Genomic DNA, 22,724 nt, shown 5'->3' on the forward strand with positions numbered 1-22,724 from the left:
TGTACTAAATGAAGAAAAAATACTTAACAATTATAAATAAAACGAAAACTGTTTGAGGAACTGTGCCTTGTTTTATAAGGGAGTTTCGGGCTAGGGTTATGTCGCTCAAAAAAAGAGGCCCACGCCCACCTCTAACTGCAACTATCCGCAAGTTTTAAATATTTTGATCATGTTTTGGGTCAAGATTTCTAAAAAAAAAAAAAAATAAATAAAAATCTTTTTGTTTAAGAGGTTTTAGTTTCAATACGCTAAGTCGGCCAAATCGCCCACTGTGCTCTAAGCCTACGCGCACTCTTTAGCTAAAAACAGGATCTGAAAGCCGAGTTTTCATCAGAGCAAAAGAATAAACAAGCACATTATAGAGTTCAGTTCAGCTCTGATTAATCAATCAAAAATTTTTTAATTTTTCGTCTCGGCTTTCAGTTCCTCCTTCAGCTGCGTTTTCTGCTAGCCTAATTCAATGTTAACCCTCTACTGCATGCCCATAGAACCATTGAGGAAAAACATTTTTTCTTTGCATAAACATTGGTGAAAATACATAGCCTCACCCAGTTTTTTCAGTTTACGCATAGAAAGAGTGGAGCTAGAAAAATTTGAGATTAACCTTTAAAAAAACATTAAAAATAAGGGAAAAGAGATAATAAACATCATCACTCTCCATTGAAACTTTTACCGTTATGATTTATTTTTGTTTTATGCAAGGTGCAGAATTATAGCCGCACCTTACCAAATTAAATAATATGCTGAAAAATGTTAACTAATTTATTTATTTTTATTCAGTTTAATGTTTAATTTTGACAGCGGCGCTTTATTTTCACGGTTGCACACACACTCCACGAGCATACAAATCTTATAAATGCTTCTCCAGTGCTCTACCAACTTCTTTTGAAATTGGATCTTGCCCAAATATTCAAAATAATTATCTTTTTTCATTGTATTATTTTTCGATTGAGTTTTTTCAAAAAAAAACTCACAAATCCATTATGTACTACTTGGTAAACTGCCCATAAAATCGACAAGTCAAACAAAACTAGTGTTGGTAAATGGTGCATAGTGGTGAGTAGTAGTAGGGTTTTTTTTCGGATTCGTCCGAAAATTCATTGTTTATCAAGTTCACGAAAATTCTTTTTCGTTCACGAGAGACGCCTAAACAAAGCTCATAAAAACACAAATAAAGCAACATTTGAATTATTTTTACATGTTTTGCAATAGAAAATAGTGCAAATATAATGGCCGATAATAATCGACTTCGCTTAAGTACCATTTATGGCACTATATGCGGTAGAGGGTGAAACTGGCATTACTTGGAAATACTTGTGAACAATAATAGATAGTTAATATTATTCAACTTTTAATGTATCGATATACCGATGTATCGGCACTAGGAGAAAGACTTAATAGAGCAAAAAGCCTTAATTTTTATGGGGGATGAATGCACAAATAAAGCTTAAAGCTTTATCATAAGTAACATTTATGTGTGCAACACAATCAGATGTTCGTAAACATCTCTGAATGTTGAAAATAGCGCATGGTTCTATTTACAGTCAAGTACACGAATATATGTACATCTGTCTTATGCTAGGACATTGTCCTATCTAGTATGTACATATGTATATGTATGTCACTCGACTCTGAGTAGCTATAGCTTCCCAGCAGAGCTGGACATCGATAAAAAATATTGGGGAAAAGCTGAAGAACATTTCCTGGTCATTGAGGAAACATCGATCCGTTTGTATGAAAATGATTAAAGAATTTAACATTGGGAGTTCCTAGGAACGACGAATGAGGAAGCTTCCCTATACATTTCTCAACGTTTCCCTAACAAGAAACGTTGGTGACTCCTCATGGAACTCTGCCAAAAAATCCCCAGGCATTAAATTAAAAAAAAATTATTTCAAACATTGTTTTTCATTTTGGATTTTTTTTAGGTTTTTTAAATTGTTTTTTTTTTTATGCTTTTTTTTTCTTTTAATTTATATTGCATTAAATTTTTGTTTTATTTATGGTGGTTCTAGTGGTGTTCGAGCCAGGGTCCCCACGAACTGAAAAGTTCTGCTTGTCTGCCACACTCGGCGACTCTAACCATTGAGCCACGGGAGTTAAAATTTGTTGTTTAACAATAATGTACCTATTGGTTCCAATTTTATGTTTCTTGAAACGTCAAGAAAATGACAACAACATCAAGTAAACATAAGGGAAAATCAAGAACAGGGAATTTCAGTTCTACTGGGTATGTTTACATAGTACATACATGTGTACATATTCATAAATACATACTATACCCACAATGACAGTGTATAAAAGTTCAACTTGAGCTTTTTGTGTTGAATCTAACGCGCAGGACTGTTTGCTGGGTTTGCTGCTGCTGCTTGTTGTGCGTGTAGTTGTAGTGAAATGTGCGAAGTGTAATAAAAAGTTGCTCATCGAGTTGCGTTAAGTTTTTCATCCAACGAGTGACACACAAAATCGGTAAACTGGTCGATCAGAGCGGTTTTTGTTTTTTATTTTTGCGATAAATGAAATGTTAACAAATTCAGATTTTCGGTGCTTGATAATTGAATAATTTTTTGGCCATTTGTCTCCAATTATGCGAATGTTTGTATGTATGTATGTACATGCAGCTCGGGTGGTGAAAATAAATTTACAATCATTCAAAGCGTATAATTGTGAAATTTCTGTGTGGAAGGACTATTTTGGAAATGAAACGAAAACCATAAAAAATGATTTCAATTTAACGATAAATTTGTTCGCCGCTTATTCAGTAGTCCAAAATCGATACATATGTATGTGTATGTATTTATATATACATATATACCACTAAGGAGAGGTTTCCACATGTTTGTTGGTTGATTTGTCGATTACATATAACATTACAACTAATTAACAGCCCCAATATAAGCACTTTACATATGTACATACAAATGTACCTGTAAGCATACATACAAATATGTAAACTCGTGCATCTGCATATATATATACCACTGCGACTACCCAGCAATCACTTTCGATCATATACATGCGACATTTTCGGGTCTTCTGTAAGTCGCGCATAAGATTAGTGTCTTTTTAATTATCAAGACGGCTTGAAAAAGACTCATTTTGGAATGACAACTTAAATTCGATTAACAAAAAAATGCTTGCTGGGTATATAACTGCGACAGTGTGAGCGCAAGTGTCAGTGTGTGCGAGTTGGGTCAGCGGGCTGGAAGTACAACGGTTGGAATGTTGCGTGGGCGACGAAGGCGTCACAGCTAGCGTCAGCGTCAACGCCAGTTTTGACAACGGCAAGTGAATTTCGGTAACATCGACTGTCGTGTGTTGTTGTGACGTGTATGCTTCGGAAGGTGAATGAATTGGATCAAAAGCAGCAACTCGAACGTAGCAAAAGTTCAAATTCAAATTAATAGAAAATAACTAAAAATATTTACCCTTATGTAAATATACATATGTACATATACATATGAGTACATACACATTCATACACTCATTCTTGTGAATTAAATATGTGTATGTACATACATACTAGTGATGTAAATCCAAACTTTAGATCGAGTTTTATATAGAAATAGAAAATCGGCAAAAATAAGTATCGAGTTTCCGATATATCGCAAATAGTAGATCGAGTTGCAAATATCTAGTTTTATCAAAAAAAAATTTTTTAATTTGAAAACGTAATTGTAGTCACTAAATACACTTCCTTTTTTAAGAAATCTTATTTTTCTTTCTTCGTTTTCATGCCTAATTCAAACTTTGACAATTTTGTAGTTTATTTACTACGTTCATACGTTCATTAAAAATTCAACTCGATAGATCGTCAAAAAAAATCATCGAGTTAAAGTACTAGATAATCTTTTCGCGAAAATCGAGTTGTCGATATTTCGATATATTTGTACATCACTAATACATACATATGTACGTACGCACTTACAGTGAGTTCCAGTTTATTAAAACCACTATTTTATACATACAAACATATTTTTCATTTTAAATGAATTAAGTTGTCAATAATTTAAATTTTTTCGCAGATTTGTTTAACTTTCGCAAAATATTGTTATGGTATATATTTTATATATAAATACATAAATTATCTGAATTAATAATAACAAAAAATACCTTAAAAAATGTAGTGGGTCAAATTAGCTGTGAGCTTATTTTCGTATGGAAATTCTTGCAAGTATTATACTCTGGAATAAAAGGGATTAACAGATTCAGATAAACAAATACTAATGAAAAAAAAAATAAAATTAAAATTGAATTGTGCAACAAAAGGACTGAAAACTGTATCATAGGCAATATTTTTATTTTTATTGTTTTGTGTACATGCGTAAATGCAATTACCACAAAAATGCACATGAGTGAGTTCAATTAATTAATTAAGAATGAAAATAGGGCAAAGCGCTAGAAAGTAGACAACGTTTTATTTTTGTGTGTGTGTGTATGTATGTAAGCATGCATATAAACCAGAGTTGCCAGAATATTGTGTGCTAAAATTGCTAAATTGAGAACGAGAAATTGCTAGAAATAGCTCAAAAAAAGAAAATCAAAATTAAAGACCCCTAAAAAAATGGATAATATTTTAAACAGATTTGGGACTAGCGACTACTACGTTTATAAAGCAAAAAAATGTTATTGTAACTTATTTTCAGCAACAATGATATTTCGACGACGCGTCGCGAAGTCGACAAATTCTTTATATTTTTTTATAGCAATAAAATGATAAAATTGCAGTAGCTTAATAATATTTTAAAATTGCTATGTACCTATATAGCTAAAAGCATATTCACAATTTTTCTAGCTTTTGCAATTAAAAGTGCAATAAAAATGCTACAATGGCAACACTGATATAAACCTCGACATATGTTTAAATTTATCTATGTATTTACATACATACATACTTACACTGTTCCTATTTCATGTGTTTACTGTTAACAATTTTTCAGGCTTCGGGTTATTTTCTTATTCAGTGGCATGATGAAATAAGTATATGGTGGTCTCGTCGGCAAAGTTATTCCCTTAGCTCAATGCTTCGGCTGCCTACGAGAGCACAAAACGTATTGCATCGTGAAGCTAGGAAATAAACGAACGAGCTTCGGCTGCCGACGAAACCCTATTACTTATTTCATCATGTTCCGTGACAACCGAGCAAATAATAACTTCATGACGTCACTGTATTATGGTATGGTGGCAGTATTGCCCACCATAATAGTTTCGACATTTTTACTGTTTCTAATTAAAAGTGGTTAATTGTGTCGTTTTAACTCTGTATTTAATTAAAGAATGATTTTTTTCTTAACACTATATAGATAATAAATAGGTTGCAGCATTTTGTGAATGTGAATTGTAAATGAAAACAACATAGTACATATAGTTTACTTAGTCCTATATTATTAGTAAACATATTACTATTTATTAAACATTTATAAGGTGTATTTATTGAAAGATGTTTACCTTTTTCCTGAAAATATATACATATGTACATTTAATTAATGAAGTCTTATATCTTATTTTGCAATGTCCTGCCAAGCTACTGTAAAAGCAAAATGTAAACACGAAGGGTTGCTGTGGTACGTTTCGATTTCATTCTTATATGTGGAGAGTTGGCTAGTCTGTGCTGTGGTGCCGTCAAGCTTTCCCATTTCCAGTAAAGTCACAAACGTTTACGTTTTTAACGTTCCACATTACACCACACACAGAGTGTTGAATTTTTTCATGACCGTTCTTTTGTACGTTGTGAGTGTGTTTGTTCAGTGTTCAGTGTTCAGACCGATTCATCCCCTAACTTTTCATTCATAGCGTGTTCCAGCACTGGAATGTTATACTGATATTTAAAATATGTACATTAATACATTCTCAAATAAACAACAACAAAAGTATTAAGATTCATTTGAATTTTTAAATTATCTACATATGTATGTATATGTGTAAATTACATGATAATATACTCCTATTTATGCAAGTTTATATATGTATAAATGCATATGAATACATGTATATATGTATTTTGAATACATACACGTGTATGTGTGAGTGTGTGCGTATTTCGATAGGTCATGAACTGTATCGACCTGAAACCAAGACTAACTGTTCTGATAAAATTTATAAATGAAACTTTGAAATATATGGATAGACTAAAAGTAACTTTAATACAACTAATAAAGCGACGATATAAATATTTACATCTGATTACCAATGTGAATGAATAATTTCAAATTTTAATGCAGGACAACGAAAAAAATAGTAAAACCGTATTCGCGAAAATATATAGAAAATACAAATATTTCGATCGACCCACCGCAAAAAAAAATATTAATAATAAAAAAAACTTTTAATTCGAAATTTAGTCTTTTGTGTTCGATAAAAAGCATTTTGTGCATTAAACAAACCAAACAAGTTAATAGACAAAGCTAGTAGTTGTCATAATAATAATAACATAATATAAAAAAATCTTTAAGTGCGTAAAATATCATCAGAGAAGAATTCGCATTGGTACACTCATAAATAGTGCCTGGACCGGACCGGACCTGCAGCGTCCAGCGGAGACGCGTCTGTTGCCAAATACAGTGCCATCCCACTTCAATGTCGAGTTGTCACTATTGTGCCATGCGGACGGCGTGTCACTCCCGACAAATGCGTATTGTGGTTCATCTTCTTGTTTAATATAATTATGGCCGAGCGGTCGTTACAAAAGTATCAGAAATTGGATTTAGTGACGGTATGTTTATCGTTAATTATAATTAATTGAATATGTGTATTGGAACCTTGATTCAATAATAAGCGTTATTTTTTTTTTTTTTCAAAATTTACGAATTTATTGTGCTAAAATGATTACAGGTATATCGATCAAAATACTGTCCATCGATTGCCACACCTTTTTTCCAGCTTTCTTGCATTTTTCTGATATCAGTTCGAAAGGACGACTCGTCTTTTGAGGCAATCCATTTGTTGACCCATTTTTCATATGAAGTGAACTACTGCTGGGAAAGGTCAAGTGTCATTGACCGGAATAAGTGGTAGACGGAAAAGGCTATGTCTGGAGAATAGGGCGGGTGGCCGAGTGTTGTCATGCTACAAAATCACATTGTAGTGATTCCTTTCGTTTTTGCTTCAGTACGAAGCTCAACCGCATGAAGTGAGTCCGACAGCGTTCCCCCGTGATCGTTTCATTCGGTTTGAGCAGGTCATACGTATAGTAGAAAATACCGCCATGATCCCACCCAATTACATAGCATCAGCTTCATGTCATGAATATTCGGCTTTGCGAAGGATGTTGATGGTTGGCCGGGAATAACCCATGAACTTGACATTTTTCATGCGATCAAATCACATGTGAAACGATTTTTCAGATAGAGCATGCTCGCCGTAAACTTGCACTAAGATTCGATGACTCTCTGGCGCACATTACTTCATATTAATGTAATGAGGAAGAACACTCCGCAAAACACTTTATCTGGTCCGAAGATCGACATGTGCGAGGCAATATTAAATGCGGATCTGTACGATTGAATCAAAAGAAAATATTGGTTCATATACTAATGGCCGCCCATTGTGTGTAACGCTCATTACTAATTCAAGTGCCCAATAGAAGTCGCAAATGTTAAGCTTCACTTTAAGTTGTCTGAAAAAAACTGTTATTATCGAGCACATCACGAAAAACTCAACATAATTTGAAATTCATTTATGTTTTCATTGCTCAAGCAAAAACACTTTATTCAAGTTTATTTAATTATAAAATCCCTAGTCAAAAGTAAAAATATCGTTAACTACAAAAAATGATTGTTTTTTAACATTAAACAATTTATAATTCTTTTTTTGTTTTGATTTTAAAATTGCAATTAAAAACTTCTTAAAAACTCATATTTTTAAGCTGTTATCAGTGAACGTAATAATTATACATTTTTTTTTAAATTGCATAGTAATGATGTCTTGACTATTTTCAAAAATTTTCTCCAATGATAATAGTAAATTTTGAGAAATGTTAAATAAAAAATAACAAATTTAATAAGGGTGTTCATTTTATAAAAATCTGACTATAATCTTTATATTTTATTGAAAAAAATATAAATCACATATAATTACACTGCCACACAAAATAAAAGTGATGTTCTGATCTGGGAGTCTCACTATGCTTACAATATGGATTTTGGGTCGCTGAATACGAATCCCCGAAATCCATTTTTCTGCAGCACGTTTGAAGCTCTTTACCCCGGTGTTTTACGGGTCGATGATCGCGAATATGAAGTAAATTTGTAAAAATTCTAAATGGTGGATCCAATATGGCTGACACTTTTATGAAAAATTCATTGGATTCCTGTGAAACTCGTTACCCGGGGGTTTTTGGGGTCGCTGATCACGAATTTAAAGTCAATTTTTAAAAATTTAAAATGGCAGATGCAATATGGCCGACACTTTTGAAAAAAAAAATAGGATTCTCGGGGTTTTTGGGGTCGCGATCACAAATTTATAGTCAAATTTAAAAAATTTAAAATGACGGATCCAATATGGCGAATTTTCCGCAATTTTGAAATTTTAAAATTTGACTTTAAATTCGTGGGCAGCGACCCCTAAAACAATCAAGCGAGTCCGATAAATTTTTCAAAGTGTCCGCCATATTAGATTTTTGGGGTTATTCGGATTCAGCGACCCTAAATCCATATGGTAAGCATAGTGAGACCTACAGATCAGAGCATCACTTCTATTTTGTGTGGCTGTGTTATTTATAAATTTAATCAAAACAAAAATCACTTTCAATTTATAGCTAACGAGTAGGACTTTTTCCCAATATTGTTGCAACTAAAAAAACTGACTGAAATTTAGAGCTCAAGAGTTTTTGTAATCACTTCGCGATGAATCAAGTGAAATAAGTCAAAAGCTATGAATGATTTTCAATAGCTTTTTTGCCTTGGGTGGTTCCTTTGCGTTTCTTTTAAAAGGATATGGGCATTTCCTGGTCCACCGGGACCGAAAAATTAAAAGCTACCGAACAATATTTATAAACTTTTTTATTATTCTATAGAAACATCAAAATTTTATTAAATTAAGGTTTAAACGTCGTTTCTTAGATGCATTGACGAGAAATCAAGCTCTAAAGTTGAAGGTCGTGTTTTCTTCAGCTTTATTTATTACTATGAGCATCTTTTCATTTAAGTTAAATTTTCTAAAAGTAATAATCTAAGTGAACTTCTATCGCAAAAGTGATATTAAAGCAAGAACTAACGACAAAAAATGCTAAGGGAAAAAAAGAAATGTATGGGAAGAAATCCCAGACCAGGCAAGATATTTAGCTCGGCACTCAAAAAAAATGGGTACTAGAGCCTATTAGATTTGTGACAATTATGGTACACTACTTTGAACACCTTTATCTTCGAGATTATAAAAGTTAGAGCAACCAAATAAGATGTTGACCTAAATCAATTTTTTTTTTTTAAATTTGGCCATGCCCACGTTCGCTAACCGAAATGATATAAAACCTAATAACAAAATCAATTTTAAAACTACAGCCTTGAGACAGGATGGGGGGACGAACTCTAAAGTATGCTAAAATTGCATCGAGATTGGTTAATAAACAGAAAAGATATTTGATGAAGTATTATATCTGGAAGACATATAATCACCTGAATCTTAGAGACTATAAAAGCTAGAGCTACCAAATTACAAGTTACAAGACTGCTATGTTGCGCACGCAGATCAAGTTTGCTTTAGAATTTTGCCACGCCCTCTAATTTTCCTAAATCAACAAAAAACTAAAATATCCAATTTCAAGGCCAATTTAATAGGTAGAGTAATTCAGCAACCGTATAGATTACCATCTTTGTGATCTATGCCGAAAATTTCATTGCAGTCTGGAGGGGTGGGGGTAACAACAGATACACATGTTATGTGAATGTTATAATAACATAATATAATTTAAGTTATACATGTTATATCAATGTTATATTAACATAGTAAATTTTATGTTAGACATGTTATATGAATGTTAATTATAATAATTATGTTAATTAATTTTATGTTAATATACATTTCTTCGGTTAATTCAATTGGTCATGAAATTATGTTAATCTATGAATGTTAAATTTGCATATGTATATGTATTTATGTATGTTTAGTATGTTCAATTTTCTTTTATTTTAAAATTTTGAAAGTTACAAGTATCAATTAAATTTAACCTTTGTACAAATTGAAGTTTTTTAAGTATTTATTTATTTAGTTATTAATATTTCTTTTTAAATTAACGATATTTTACAATTTGGTCAAAATCGGGTTACTATACGATAAAGCTGCCATAGGAACAATCGGGTTCAATTTCACCTTTAATATGGGAAAACTTTTTTGTTTTTTGAGTTATCTTAACCGATCTCACAAAATATGTCTTTTTAACCATATACATGCACCATGTCCTAATTTGGTCAAAATCAAATGACTATATCATAAAGCTACCAATGGAACAATCGGGTTCACATTAACTTTTGGTGTGAAAAACTTTTTTGGTTTTTAAGTTTTCTCAACCAAACTCACAGAATATGTCCTTTTTACTATATGTTACACCCTATCCAAATTTCGCTAGAATCAAATGACTGTATCATATAGCTGCCAAAGGAACAATCGGGTTTAAATTAAACTTTTGTATGAAAAACTTTTTGTTTTTGAAAATTTGTATAAGAAGGTATCATGTGATTTAACAGGTACTGATTACTGATCCATCAGAAGAAAAGAAGGGATTTCTGACTAAAAAACCTGCCGAATAAACCCAATGCTAGAAATAACGTCCCTTTGCTCTTAAATTGAAAATCCTTAATGTGATCGGATTTCATATTCAACAAATTTGTGTGGTGCCCGGCTTACAGAATATTTTAAAGATAAAAATTGACTGTTTGAATTATCAGGTTGTTTGAATTAAAACGTGAGCGCTTTATTGAAATAGTAAAGTAATTTTTTTTTTGCGTTAAAGAAGTTTATTCAAGAAAAATATATCTTTTTCACTCTTCAATTCCGCGAGCGAAGCGGAGTCCCCTTGTAATATATAAATAACTATATATATTAAGTTGTTTGTCCAACTGACTGAGCATTGTACAGGCCAAACGGCTCAAGATACAAGTTTGAAATTTTAACACAACACAGGTATGACAAGTTCGCTGGCGTTTAAGACGGCGTTTTGGAAAATTCGCCCTATAAGTGCGTTAAATTCGATGTCAAAGTTCGCGTTTATTTTGATTTACATATAGCAGCGTTTGGTCAGCCAGCGGGTTCAGAACCTAGATAGTGCAGAGGATGGTGTCGTAGACTCACGCACACGGTAACGTGGGTTCAAACTCAGGCAGACCAAGCAAGATTTTATTTTTTAATTTATTTATTTTTTTAATATTTATTGAAATTAAAAATAAAATATTGCAACATTTTGCATTTTTGTTGTTTGTTTTGCTGCTTTGTCATTGTTATTCTCTTGTGCTAATCACGCACAAAATCTTAAAGGGCTGCAACATAAAATTTGTTTAACAGATGCCAAAGCTACTGTTAACTGGCTGTGTTAATAGAATGATTTAACTTAAATTTTTTTTCTTTTTCAATTTTTTTATATTAAAAGTAATGTGTTGCTACATTCCGTATTTTTGTTGTTGTTTGTTTTTGTTAAAACCAAAGAAAACTAAACCCAGGACTGCAACATATCAAATTTGCTTAGCAGCTGTTAAAGGTTCCCTAAATAAGCTGATTTTTATTAAAAAATTATTTTTTTTAAATGAATAATTGTTTTTTCAAATTAAGCTAAAAAAAACCGAATTGTTTGTAAAAATGATAATAAATAAATGCCGCATTTAGTATGCTTATCGATGCATCGCTTTTAATGTCATAATGATATTTACTTTGCATAAGTATCGCTTCTTTGCATCAATAAATGGCGATGCCCATCACTAATAGGTGAAAATTAATTTTGGCGGCGAGAGATCGGTGGGTGCGCTGCAGCATAATTTGCAGCTACAGCAGTTACAGCAATAGGCATATTGTTATGGCCAACAACAACAGCAGCAAGCCAGCTAGCAACAAAAACAACAACAGCAAAAAAAACAGAAACAAATGCAGATGAAGAAGCAACCAAATAACTCAAATATTATGAAAAACTTTGCAAATTTGCTTTTGCACGCCAAGTCTTAAATTTTTTCTACCAAGACTTTTTCCGCCAAATGAGCAGGGGGCGGGCCGCCTAGTATATTATAAATTTATGTTTTGTTTATTTTTAAAAAGTTGACTTATTCTTAAAAGTTGACTTTTTAAATTGAGAGTATATAGTATTAAACCGTTTTTTTATGAAATCAGTCTTTCATCATCAAAAAGCTAATCAACATGCGAAAAAAACACTTTAGTTCTGATTTAAAAGTTTGTTATCTACAAAAAAGTTTATATATATTCAGGCCTGTTCCGAACGTTTTCAAAAAGCTTAAGCGAAACGATATCGAACGTTATACTACTAGGTCACTTGAAAAGTTTTGAAAGTGGGAATGAAAAATAATGAATGAACTAAATTTATTCTTCATTGTAATCTCTTCTGAGCTTAATAGATTTTTTCCATCGATTTTCTAATTCGTTTACACCCTCTGAAGTGTTCTTCTCGAAGGTCCTCAAAATACTCTTTTACTACAGTTATCACTTAATCATTTGTTGAAAAATGAGTCCCAAGTAGGAATTTTTTGAGGTGTGGGAACAAATGGAAGTCAGAGGGTGCCAGATCTGGTGAGTATGGTGGATGTGCCAACAATTCATAACATAAGTCACGCAATTTTGCCGTTGCCAAGGCACCTTTGTGGGCCAGAGCATTGTCCTGATGATAGGGGATTTTCTTCTTCGCTAAGACAGGTCTTTTTCACGAATCATCGCATCCAGTTGGTCCAATAGAGTGCATTAGTATTCCCCTGTTATTGTTTTAGCAGTTCGCAAGTAGTCAATCAACAATATTCCCTTCGCATCCCAAAAAACTGAAGCCATAACCTTTTTCCATGATTTAAACCGTTGGTTACGTTCTTTAATATATGAAACACCCGTTCCTCTGAGATGTGCACAGCCTCCGTATTTGTATCAGTGCCAATCGTCTGTTTGCTATAACCATATCATGCACAGCATCATTCATTTCTTGGTTAGTTGCAGTTTTTGGCCGTCCAGAACGTGGGTCATCATTGACACTCGTACGACCTCGTTTAAACTCTAAGGGGCATCTATTACCAACTTGGTATGAATCTCGCTTGCAGATAAACTATCCAAAACAAAGAATTTTAGCACTGTACAAATTTCAGATTTCTCCATGGTTGACAGGCTGATTGCCAGTCTTGTGCATGTGTTTGTTCATATCGACATAAACCAGACTTGTCATGAAAACATAAATAAAAACATTCAATCTTAACTTTTCCTTTTAAATCCGATTAGAATTATTTAAAACTATTTTGAAAATTCATTTTAAATATTTCATGTAAAATGTTGCACATGGAAGCTAAACTAGACAAAAAATTCGTTGTTGGAATTTTGTTACTAAATTGAAGTAACTCTAGCAGCTTTCAATTGCGAGAGTTAGTATCGTTAGTATTCAATGAGATTCTGAACAGCTCTGCTTAGTCATTTCTGCGCGGTTTCTGTTTTTCATGCTATATTTTATAGATGTTTATAAAAATATTCTTTTGAAAACGATAATTCTTGTAGATTTTCGGGATTCGGAACAGCAATCCACTCGATTCTTGGCAATTACACTCGTTTTCGGAATTCGGAACAGGCCCGATTAATCTAAGCATTCATTAATTTTCTATCATATCATAGAGAAATTTTGTGTAACGTCACGTCATATAATGTGTCATACTAAGGTTTATGAATAAATAACGGGATAAGGTTTTAAAATGCATTAGCCTGAAAAAGAAACTTGCGTTATTTAAAATCAGGAATTAAAACCGAAACGAATATCGGTTTAGGTTACGGTTTCGGTTATTCTCGCATTAAGGTTTTCGGTTAAAGGTTAAGCAAGATCCTTTAATATCGATTTTGTAACGGTTACCGGTTTTTGGTAAGTTTCGGTTATGAAATACCGGTTCGTTTTCGGTTCACCAAAACATAAAAAATTCTTTACAAAAATTACAATTTATTTCCTTGTTAAAACTGTTACTTGACGCACTGTATGTACTTTAGCTGTACACATTTACAAACACAAACACGCACTTGTGCACTTTTCAAAGCCCGTACCGATTGAACTGGAGTACAAAAAACAACAATCGCGGGCAGCAAGACAAAACGTGAGGACAAAACGTGTGGCTAACTAAATATATTTGCATATGTACATGTATATAACTAAACAGTTACAACTGATTTAAGCTAATTATTTGTAAATAATAGGGTTAACCATAATTAACATAAATACTCCCATTGTTGATATATTTATTTTATATACACATGTATGTATGTAAATATAAATAAATATGAAGGGTATTTCTATAGTCGCACTTATATATGTACACAGTCCACCCTAAGAAACAAACATATGTACATACACATGTGACTTTGCATATCGTCGTGTGCAACGGTTCGCTGAGAAAAATTTTTTTTCGGTTACGGTTGCAGTTACGGTTACAAATTTCAATCGGTTTTTACCGGTTAAAGGTTACGGTTTCGGTTAAGGTTTGAATTCCTGTTTCAAATGATATTAAAAAAAGTGTAAAGCAAAAAGTCTTGTCGATTTCGCAGAGTTTTAAATTTTTCAATCCCAACTCAAAACTAACTTCTATTTTTGAAACGCAACGTCATCGCATATTTTTGCCTATATCTTTTATTCGGAAAGGTCGATTGCTTTTATATTTTTAATTAAATATTGTCCAATAGAGTTATTCATCGTAGTTCAATTGAAGGATTTAGTTCAGTACTTCAATTTTTAATGAACGAACTAATCTTTCATATAGTTCGTTCGTTCAGTGCAGGGGTGCTCAAAGCTGCCTTATGAATGTGCCCGCACCAATACAAATAAAATAAATCGCACGCACACATGTAACTTAAATTTTTTTGGTTTCAATGAGTACACTGGAAAAAAAGGAACATGTTTCTTCAAGTGAAAAAATTAAATTACAATTAAAGCAAGTGGGAAAGGTTATAGTCGAGATCCCGACTATAGGATACCCGTTACTTAACTTAAATATGTATAAAAGTATTTTTTTAAGAATTTTTTTTTTAAGAAAAAAGGATTTTGTTATTATTAATTTTTGTTATTTTATTGCCTGAATCCAGTTGAGAATTCTTATGCACAAGAATGACAGAAAAGTTTGCTTGGCATATTGTGTTGCTGTTGTTACTTAGTTGTCGATTCAAAAAATTTTAAATTAGCAACTTCTTCCGGTTTATAATTTTGCTAAATGTCAATCCCCTTGGTTAGCGACCTCTCTATATGGTAACCGGTGACTTGACACGCTCAACAACATACTACACTTGCATAAATGCAAGGAGTATGCTCAATACGATTCGATAGATGCCAGTTCCATCATCATTGAAGATTAATCGGTACCATTTGGGTTGAGTCGAGTAGCGATTCAAGCCGAATGTCATATTTGCGTCGTCAGAACCAGTTGAGTATTATTTGATGCATTTTTGTTGTCTAACAATATTAAAACTATTGCATATTCTAAGGAGCTAATTTTGCTTCAAGAGCTTCGGCACGTTAATACTGCTGTTCTACTTGTCCGATCTTGCTGCGATTTTATAGGATAATAGATAATAGCAACTTGCAACTCTAATACCCACAAAAACGTATTATCTTAAATACTGTGGGTGTGGTGTTTTTTTTCGCGATTTGCGAGGGCGGAGGGAGGCGTGATAAAAATGTACGACAAACTTGACCTGCGTGGTGTGTAGAGAAATCTGTGAGCCAAATTTGGTTATTCTATCTCTTTTAGACTCTGAGATCCTTTTGTTTAAAGAAATTACTTTGAAAACATTAAATCGCCATAACTGCCGTTCTACTTGACCGATCTTGATGCAATTCAGTGGGATAATAGATAATACTAATAGATAACGTTTACGTTCACAAAAAACGTATTATCATAAAAACTGTGGGTGTGGTGGTTTTCGCGATTTTCGGGGCGGAGGGGCGTGGCTTAAATTTGAAACAAACTTGATCTGCGTAAGGTATATAGAAATCTGTCTGTCAAATTTGGTTACGCTATCTCTTATAGTCTCTGAGATTCCTTTGTTCAAACAGACGAGCGAAAGGTTTTTCGCTATTTGCGGGGGCGGAGGGCGGCGTAGCTTCAATTTGAAACAAACTTGATCTGCGTGGGGTATATAGAAGTCTGTGAGTGAAAGTTTGGTATCTCTATCTCTTCTAGTCTCTGAGATCCTTTTGTTCATACGGACGGACAGACGGACAGACACACATGGCTTTATCGACTTGGCTATTGATGCTGATCAAGAATATATATACTTTATAGTGTCGGAGATGCCTCCTTCTCCATGTTACATACATTCCAACGAACACAATATACCCTTTTACTTATTTTTTAAGTAACGGGTATAAAAATGCGAATGGAATAGTAAAGACGATTCACAACAAAGTATAGTTTTTCGGTTTCAGTGTATACGAAACAATAAGGCAACAACAAATTACATTCGAATAAGTGACGAGTCACTCATGCAACGACAATGTCTATGAAATTGTTGTTGCTGAGCTCGGCGACATGTCAGAAAATGAATAGAAAAAGAGCGACTGTGTAAATTGTTTTTGTTTTAAAAGGATCGAAAGGGACGTAAAACGTAAAGTCAAAAATTGTTTGTGTAATTTGTCAATGTGCACTAGGACCCTACTAATGTGTAAGCTTTCACACTTCCATATGCTATGTGCACAACAAAAACAAATGTGCGTCGTGTGTATAGGCACTGAGCACCCCTGGTTCAGAGTATAGATATCTCAACTGAGTTGGTTTGAGGGACACTGTGGTCGTACCATGTTATTGATATGGGTTTTAAGGAAGTTTCAATTTGTTTATAACAAATTAACGTATGAAACAGAATTTATTTGAGGATTTAATTTTTATACCTGTTATCAAACATTTTACTAATTTTTTATAAAATTATGAATTTCGTATTAATTTAATGAAAACCATAAATTGATTCTTTTTGAATCCAAATTTTAATATTTATAATCAACAGATGTAATGGGATTCGAATCAACCAACGAACTGTTTTGGGATCTATTCCCTGACCGAACTGTTTTGGGATCTATTCACTGAACGATTTGTTTTGGGATCTATTCACTGAACGATTTCTTTTGGGATCTAGTCACTGAACTACAATCAGGGATTTAGTTCGCTTGTCACTTTAGGGATTTTTTCAATAGATCTTAGTCCGAACGATTCGATACAACTCTATTATCCAACTGAATCGCTTCTCTGATATATATAAACTTTTTAAAATTTTATTTATTTTATGATTTTATTGTCACATTTTTCTGTAACGTGGCTGTGGAAATGCTCATATACAACAAAATTGGGTGATAAATGAAAAGTGATTTTTATTTATATCAAAAAAAATCAAAGTAATAATGATGAGTATTTGTTTTTAATTTTTTCCTCTCCACCATAATAATAATAGTCAGATTTATATAAAATTACTCAAAAATAATCATTATCGTTGATGAGAATCCATAAAAATCAATAATTTTAAAATCATGGTGAAACACAGATTTCATCAAAAGTTTCATTACGGTGTTTTTCTTTTTCTTTAGCATGTGTTCAAACCTTGGCCTTGATTTTCGATGTATAAAAAAACCAAAACAATCGTAATTTGTAATCTCTGGCTTGTACAAAATGTTTGTCAAAGTTGTTTTTGTTCAGACACTTCTGTGTTGTTGCTCAACATTAAGCACATGACAGACATCACAAACGCGCCGAAATAAAGTGATCGGGGCAGTAAGATACTGAACTGATTTAATCTTTTCTGTTTTTGATTTGAGCAGACATTAAGTTGCGACGTCTGATTAAAAAAAACATGCAATAACAAAATTTATATATATATATATACATTAGAGTGTGTCAATTTGTATGGAGGTAAAAATAGTGGACATAGCGGTTATGAAATTCGTAATCTGCGATTAATTCTAAGAAGAATGGGTCTAAAAATAATATCGAGTTTCCACTTTTTGCGGAGAAGTTATAACTATTTCATATATTGGTAACTGTCTGTAAACAATAACTTACCTCTAAATAAAAAAAAGTTAAAAACCCAAATAGAGATCGATTTATGATGAATTTAGAGATAACAATAAGTTGGCGGTCTCTTTTCAATTGAATTTTAAAATTAATGCAAAATTAACTTTATTATTGAAACTTGACAAAAGTGCTTATGCTCAAAATTCAATTAAAAAAAAACTAGTTAAGACCGCCATCTAATTTTGATCTCTAAATTCATTATAATTCGTCCTTTATCTGTTTTTTTTTTTTTTTTTTTTGAGGAAAGTTTTACCTAACAGACAGTTTTGCCATGCAAAACACATGAAAACCTTCCTCGAAAAAAATGGAAGCTCGATATTGACTTTAGACATATGGTTTCATGGGCAATTCTTCTTGGAATTCATCGTAGATTAAGAATTGCATAACCGCTTTGTCGCGAAAAAAAATTGACCCACTCTACATATACATATATACAGTAGATTGATCGATTATGATATATTTGCTTTATAACATTAATTAATGAATACTATTTAAAATAGAAAACTTTGCAGATAATTTGGCAATGAATACTTACATTTCTACTTATTTTGATATTAGGTTGGAAGCAGCTCAGGAAGCAGTGCTAGCAGGGCATCAACAGGACTCCTTAGGCGGGGGGCACTTGGGTCGAAAGGGAGCCCATCGCTTAGCTGATAGAATGGGTGGCCCAAAAAAAGAGGAAAACCCACCAGGTGGAGGTCCGACGTCATTGTTTATCCTAACCGAGGATAACCCAATAAGAAAGTACACACGATTCATCATTGAATGGCCACCCTTTGAGTACGCTGTGTTATTGACAATCATAGCCAACTGTGTTGTGTTGGCACTAGAGGAACACTTGCCAGAAAGCGACAAGACAGTATTGGCTCAAAAATTGGTAAGCTTTTGAAAAGTATTCACTTAATTTATTTTTCGAAATGATGATGAATATTGTAACACCACATTTCTTGTTACTATTGTGGAACATATTTGATTGAATTTCATCATTTTCAAAACAGGAGAAAACAGAGGCCTATTTTATATGCATTTTCTGTGTAGAAGCATCGCTCAAGATCATTGCCTTAGGGCTTGTTCTGCATAAACACTCCTATCTCAGGAATATTTGGAACATCATGGATTTTTTCGTTGTAGTGACGGGGTAAATATGTACTTTAACTGTTTGGTTACTAATACCATTTTTTTTTGTATCTCTACGTATTATATTTTTGGCGACAATCCCGTACAGCAATACCTTTTTTTTTATAATTTAAATGTAATTTAATGGTTATTTTTCAGTGGCATATTTATTTAAAGAAATTATTGTTTTGCAATTACAATATTAACTAAACGACCTTGTTTTTGGTTAATATGATATCCATTATTTCTTTGAAATTTAATTAATGAAAGGAAAGTTACGTTTATCACTTCAGGTCAGTGGTGTCCAAAATGTGAATTTGCCTATCAAACGTGGCCTACGTTTAATGTATAGTGTGCTTTTGGGCATCACTGTTTTAGTGCTGTTTTCTTATAGTACAGTTAAATAGAAACCGAGAGCTATTTTCATGACATTATATGACATTATTTGACATAACTTGACATACATTTAACGTCAAAATATCTTCTCGGTTGCTTGGTTGAGCCCATAACTAGACATTAAGAAAATAGGCTCTATTGTTAATTTGTTTAATATATTTGAAGCAAACACCAAATAATATTATTTATTAAATATAATTATCGGAGCTCGCAAATAATAGTTGACTGTTTTTTTCTTTGCGGTCTGTTCACTAACATTACCGAAAAATGTATACACACTTGCTCTATCTCTCTGAACAAAACACTTCGTTTGTTTTCGTTTCGGTTTTCGGTTGAGTGTTCTCTGGTGAGCTATGCGTGTTTCGGTCTTTCAATAACAACTTAGAGAGAACGATTCTGTTGATCGCTCGCACATTGAGAGTCAGCAGATGACCAAAAAAATTAATGCTCATCGAAAACGGTCTTTTTGTTTTGTTTTGTTCACTTTGCCTTATTTTCAATGTTGCCATCTCGTTTGCGTGAAACTCTTGGGAAATATTTGTAACCTGAAAGTTATTTTAATAATATGCAAATTTATTTTTTTCTTGTGCATCAAATTTAAAAAATTTATGCACTTTTTTATTTTTTTCACGGCCCATATTTCCCGAATTACCGAACGCTTTTAATCAGAAAGCCAAGTGACAAGCTTAAAAAGACGTCTGACTAAGTGATGTGCCACGTAGACTACACCATGTATATTACACGATTGTCTACGTATAAAGAATTGAGTGTCAACTATAAATTGTAAACGTGTAAACAATGTAAACAATGTAGACAATGCCGAAAATGCGAGAAGAGTGAGCTGGCGCACTCAAGGGAAAAAAGTTATATAAAATTGTTGAATATAAATGAATTATATTTAATTAAAGTTGTTTATTGTCCATTATTATAATATTATGGTGCACCACAATGGAGTTGTATTAAATGGTTTAAAATTAGTTCGATTTGTCGAATGACAGAAGTGATCGAGAGAGGTAAGTCCGTGATTATGAGTAATTTAATTCGTTCATTTGATTTTTCTGCTCGCTTGTTCAGACGGAGATGTATGGAGTTTTAGGAGATTTTCAGGATCAATCAACGATTCAGGACAGGATCAATCGACATTATTAAAGGCGACAGAAATATTAACTAAGAATACCAAAATTATTAAGAAATATATTATTTTATATAAATATAAGTTATATCTAACGTGTAAATCAATACAATATAAATATTATAGATAATTGGGTGACACATTGCATTTAGCTTTTAGTTTTTAATTTTTTTTAGCATGGGTTTCAGGCCATTTAAAAAAAAAAAAACAACATCAAAAATCAACCAGCAGCTTAGCCAAACCTATGAAGGATACTTTTGTACACATTGTTTATGCATTGTTTTCCTTGTTTACGGATTGTTTACATTGTTTACGGATTGTTTACATTGTTTACGGATTGTCGACATTGTTTACGCATTGTCGTCACCATTGTGTAGACATTCAAAAATTACGCGTAATGGCACAACACTGGTCTGACTCGCATGAAAACGCTCAACGGTTCCCCGAACAAAAGATAAACAACAATTTCGGTTATTCGTTGAGCGCAGACCGTTTAACTTAGGAGACGAAGTGAACGGTTCCTCTCTGACTGTTTGCTCAAAGAGTCTGTAAATGAGACTTATTTATGGACAACGAAGAACGGTCAATTGTTATTTGCGAGCTCTGATAATAATCAATAATTTTCAATAAATACGACAAGATCAATTATGATATAAAAACAGATGAATATATTAATGAATTGCAATAGTCTAATATGCAATTTTAAGAATTTTTAAATTAACAATTTACATATATGTACACCGACTTTTATATGGCAATCCCAACGTCAAACAGTGTCATGACGATATTTGCTGAGGCCAACATAGATGTTGACTTACGCATGTTGAGATCTTTTCGTGTATTACGGCCACTGAAGCTTGTATCCCGAATTCCAAGTAAGACCTCGTAGTTGGAAATACAATATACACTTAATTTAATAATACATAGGCCAGATATCTTTATCGTTTGTTTCAGTAATTATGTATTTTAATAATAGACAATTAGAACTTTGGGGGCTAGGTCACTTAAAACAAAAGTTCTAATGAACAACCAAATTGATCCATATATTATGTTGCTTGAAAAGTTTTAAAAACGACATATTTTAAGAAAGCTTAGAATCTTGATATCATTTGAAAGCTCCATTCTTTATGTAAACATGCCATAGTTTCAAGTCGATTTGTCAAAAGCGTTTAATCAGCTGTTTAAAGAGCAGATATTAAGGTATTGTTTTAACTTTTTTAATTCGTGAAGTGATAAAATATTATAATTTGATTAATTTATCAGCCAGTCAAATTCATACCAAGTTGCTCAAGTGTTAGAGGACTCTGCTTCTTTATTTACGACTGTTAATAGGTAGACTGACTTTCCAGTTTAAACGTAGTCGTACGAGTGTCAATGATGGTCCACGTTCTGGACGACCAAAAACTGCAACTAATCAGCAAATGATTAATGCTCTAAGTGATATGTTTATGGTCTCAGACGAACGGGTGTTTCATATTTTGAAGAATGAAATAGAGATAAGGAAGCTAGTGGCAAAATGGGTCCAGCATTTCTAAAATTCTTCCAGAAGAACATTTCATGATACACCCTCCTGACACGACTTTGAAAATCGCTGGAAAAAATGTATTGAACTTGGAAGAGTTTACAGTGAAGAATAAATGCATTTAGATATTATTTCCGCTTTTAAAACTTTTCGAGTAACCTGGTACTTTGCTTTTTTCAACCTAGGAACATTATTACATATTCATTCAGACTATAATAGAATATAGATATGGCTTAGTTTTCAGTAGGTGTAGTCACACATTACTTTTACATAAATTAGTAGTTAGTCATATTTACATACATTATTTATGTTTAAAACAAAGCTGCAAACCAAAGGTAGAGAACTA

The 22,724-nt window shown here is 32.7% G+C and overlaps 1 protein-coding gene across 2 annotated transcripts in view; it reads left to right on the forward strand.

Annotated features, from left to right (window-relative positions):
- Nucleotides 1–6,467: 6,467 nt before the first annotated feature.
- The window catches only part of LOC117794244 (voltage-dependent calcium channel type A subunit alpha-1), a 189,000-nt gene continuing 172,743 nt past the window's right edge, over nucleotides 6,468–22,724 (forward strand). Inside the window, exons 1-3 of one of the 2 annotated variants that reach the window (XM_034634825.1) lie at nucleotides 6,468–6,712; nucleotides 18,771–19,089; nucleotides 19,211–19,350. In XM_034634825.1, coding sequence (XP_034490716.1) covers nucleotides 18,871–19,089; nucleotides 19,211–19,350 — 359 coding nt within the window. In that variant the 5' untranslated portion in view covers nucleotides 6,468–6,712; nucleotides 18,771–18,870. Of the gene's footprint in view, nucleotides 6,713–18,770; nucleotides 19,090–19,210; nucleotides 19,351–22,724 lie in introns of those variants that run through there. The other variant, XM_034634826.1, reaches the window with a different exon arrangement.

This window comes from Drosophila innubila, chromosome X (assembly GCF_004354385.1).
Source record: "Drosophila innubila isolate TH190305 chromosome X, UK_Dinn_1.0, whole genome shotgun sequence".
Classification (NCBI taxonomy): domain Eukaryota; kingdom Metazoa; phylum Arthropoda; class Insecta; order Diptera; family Drosophilidae; genus Drosophila; species Drosophila innubila.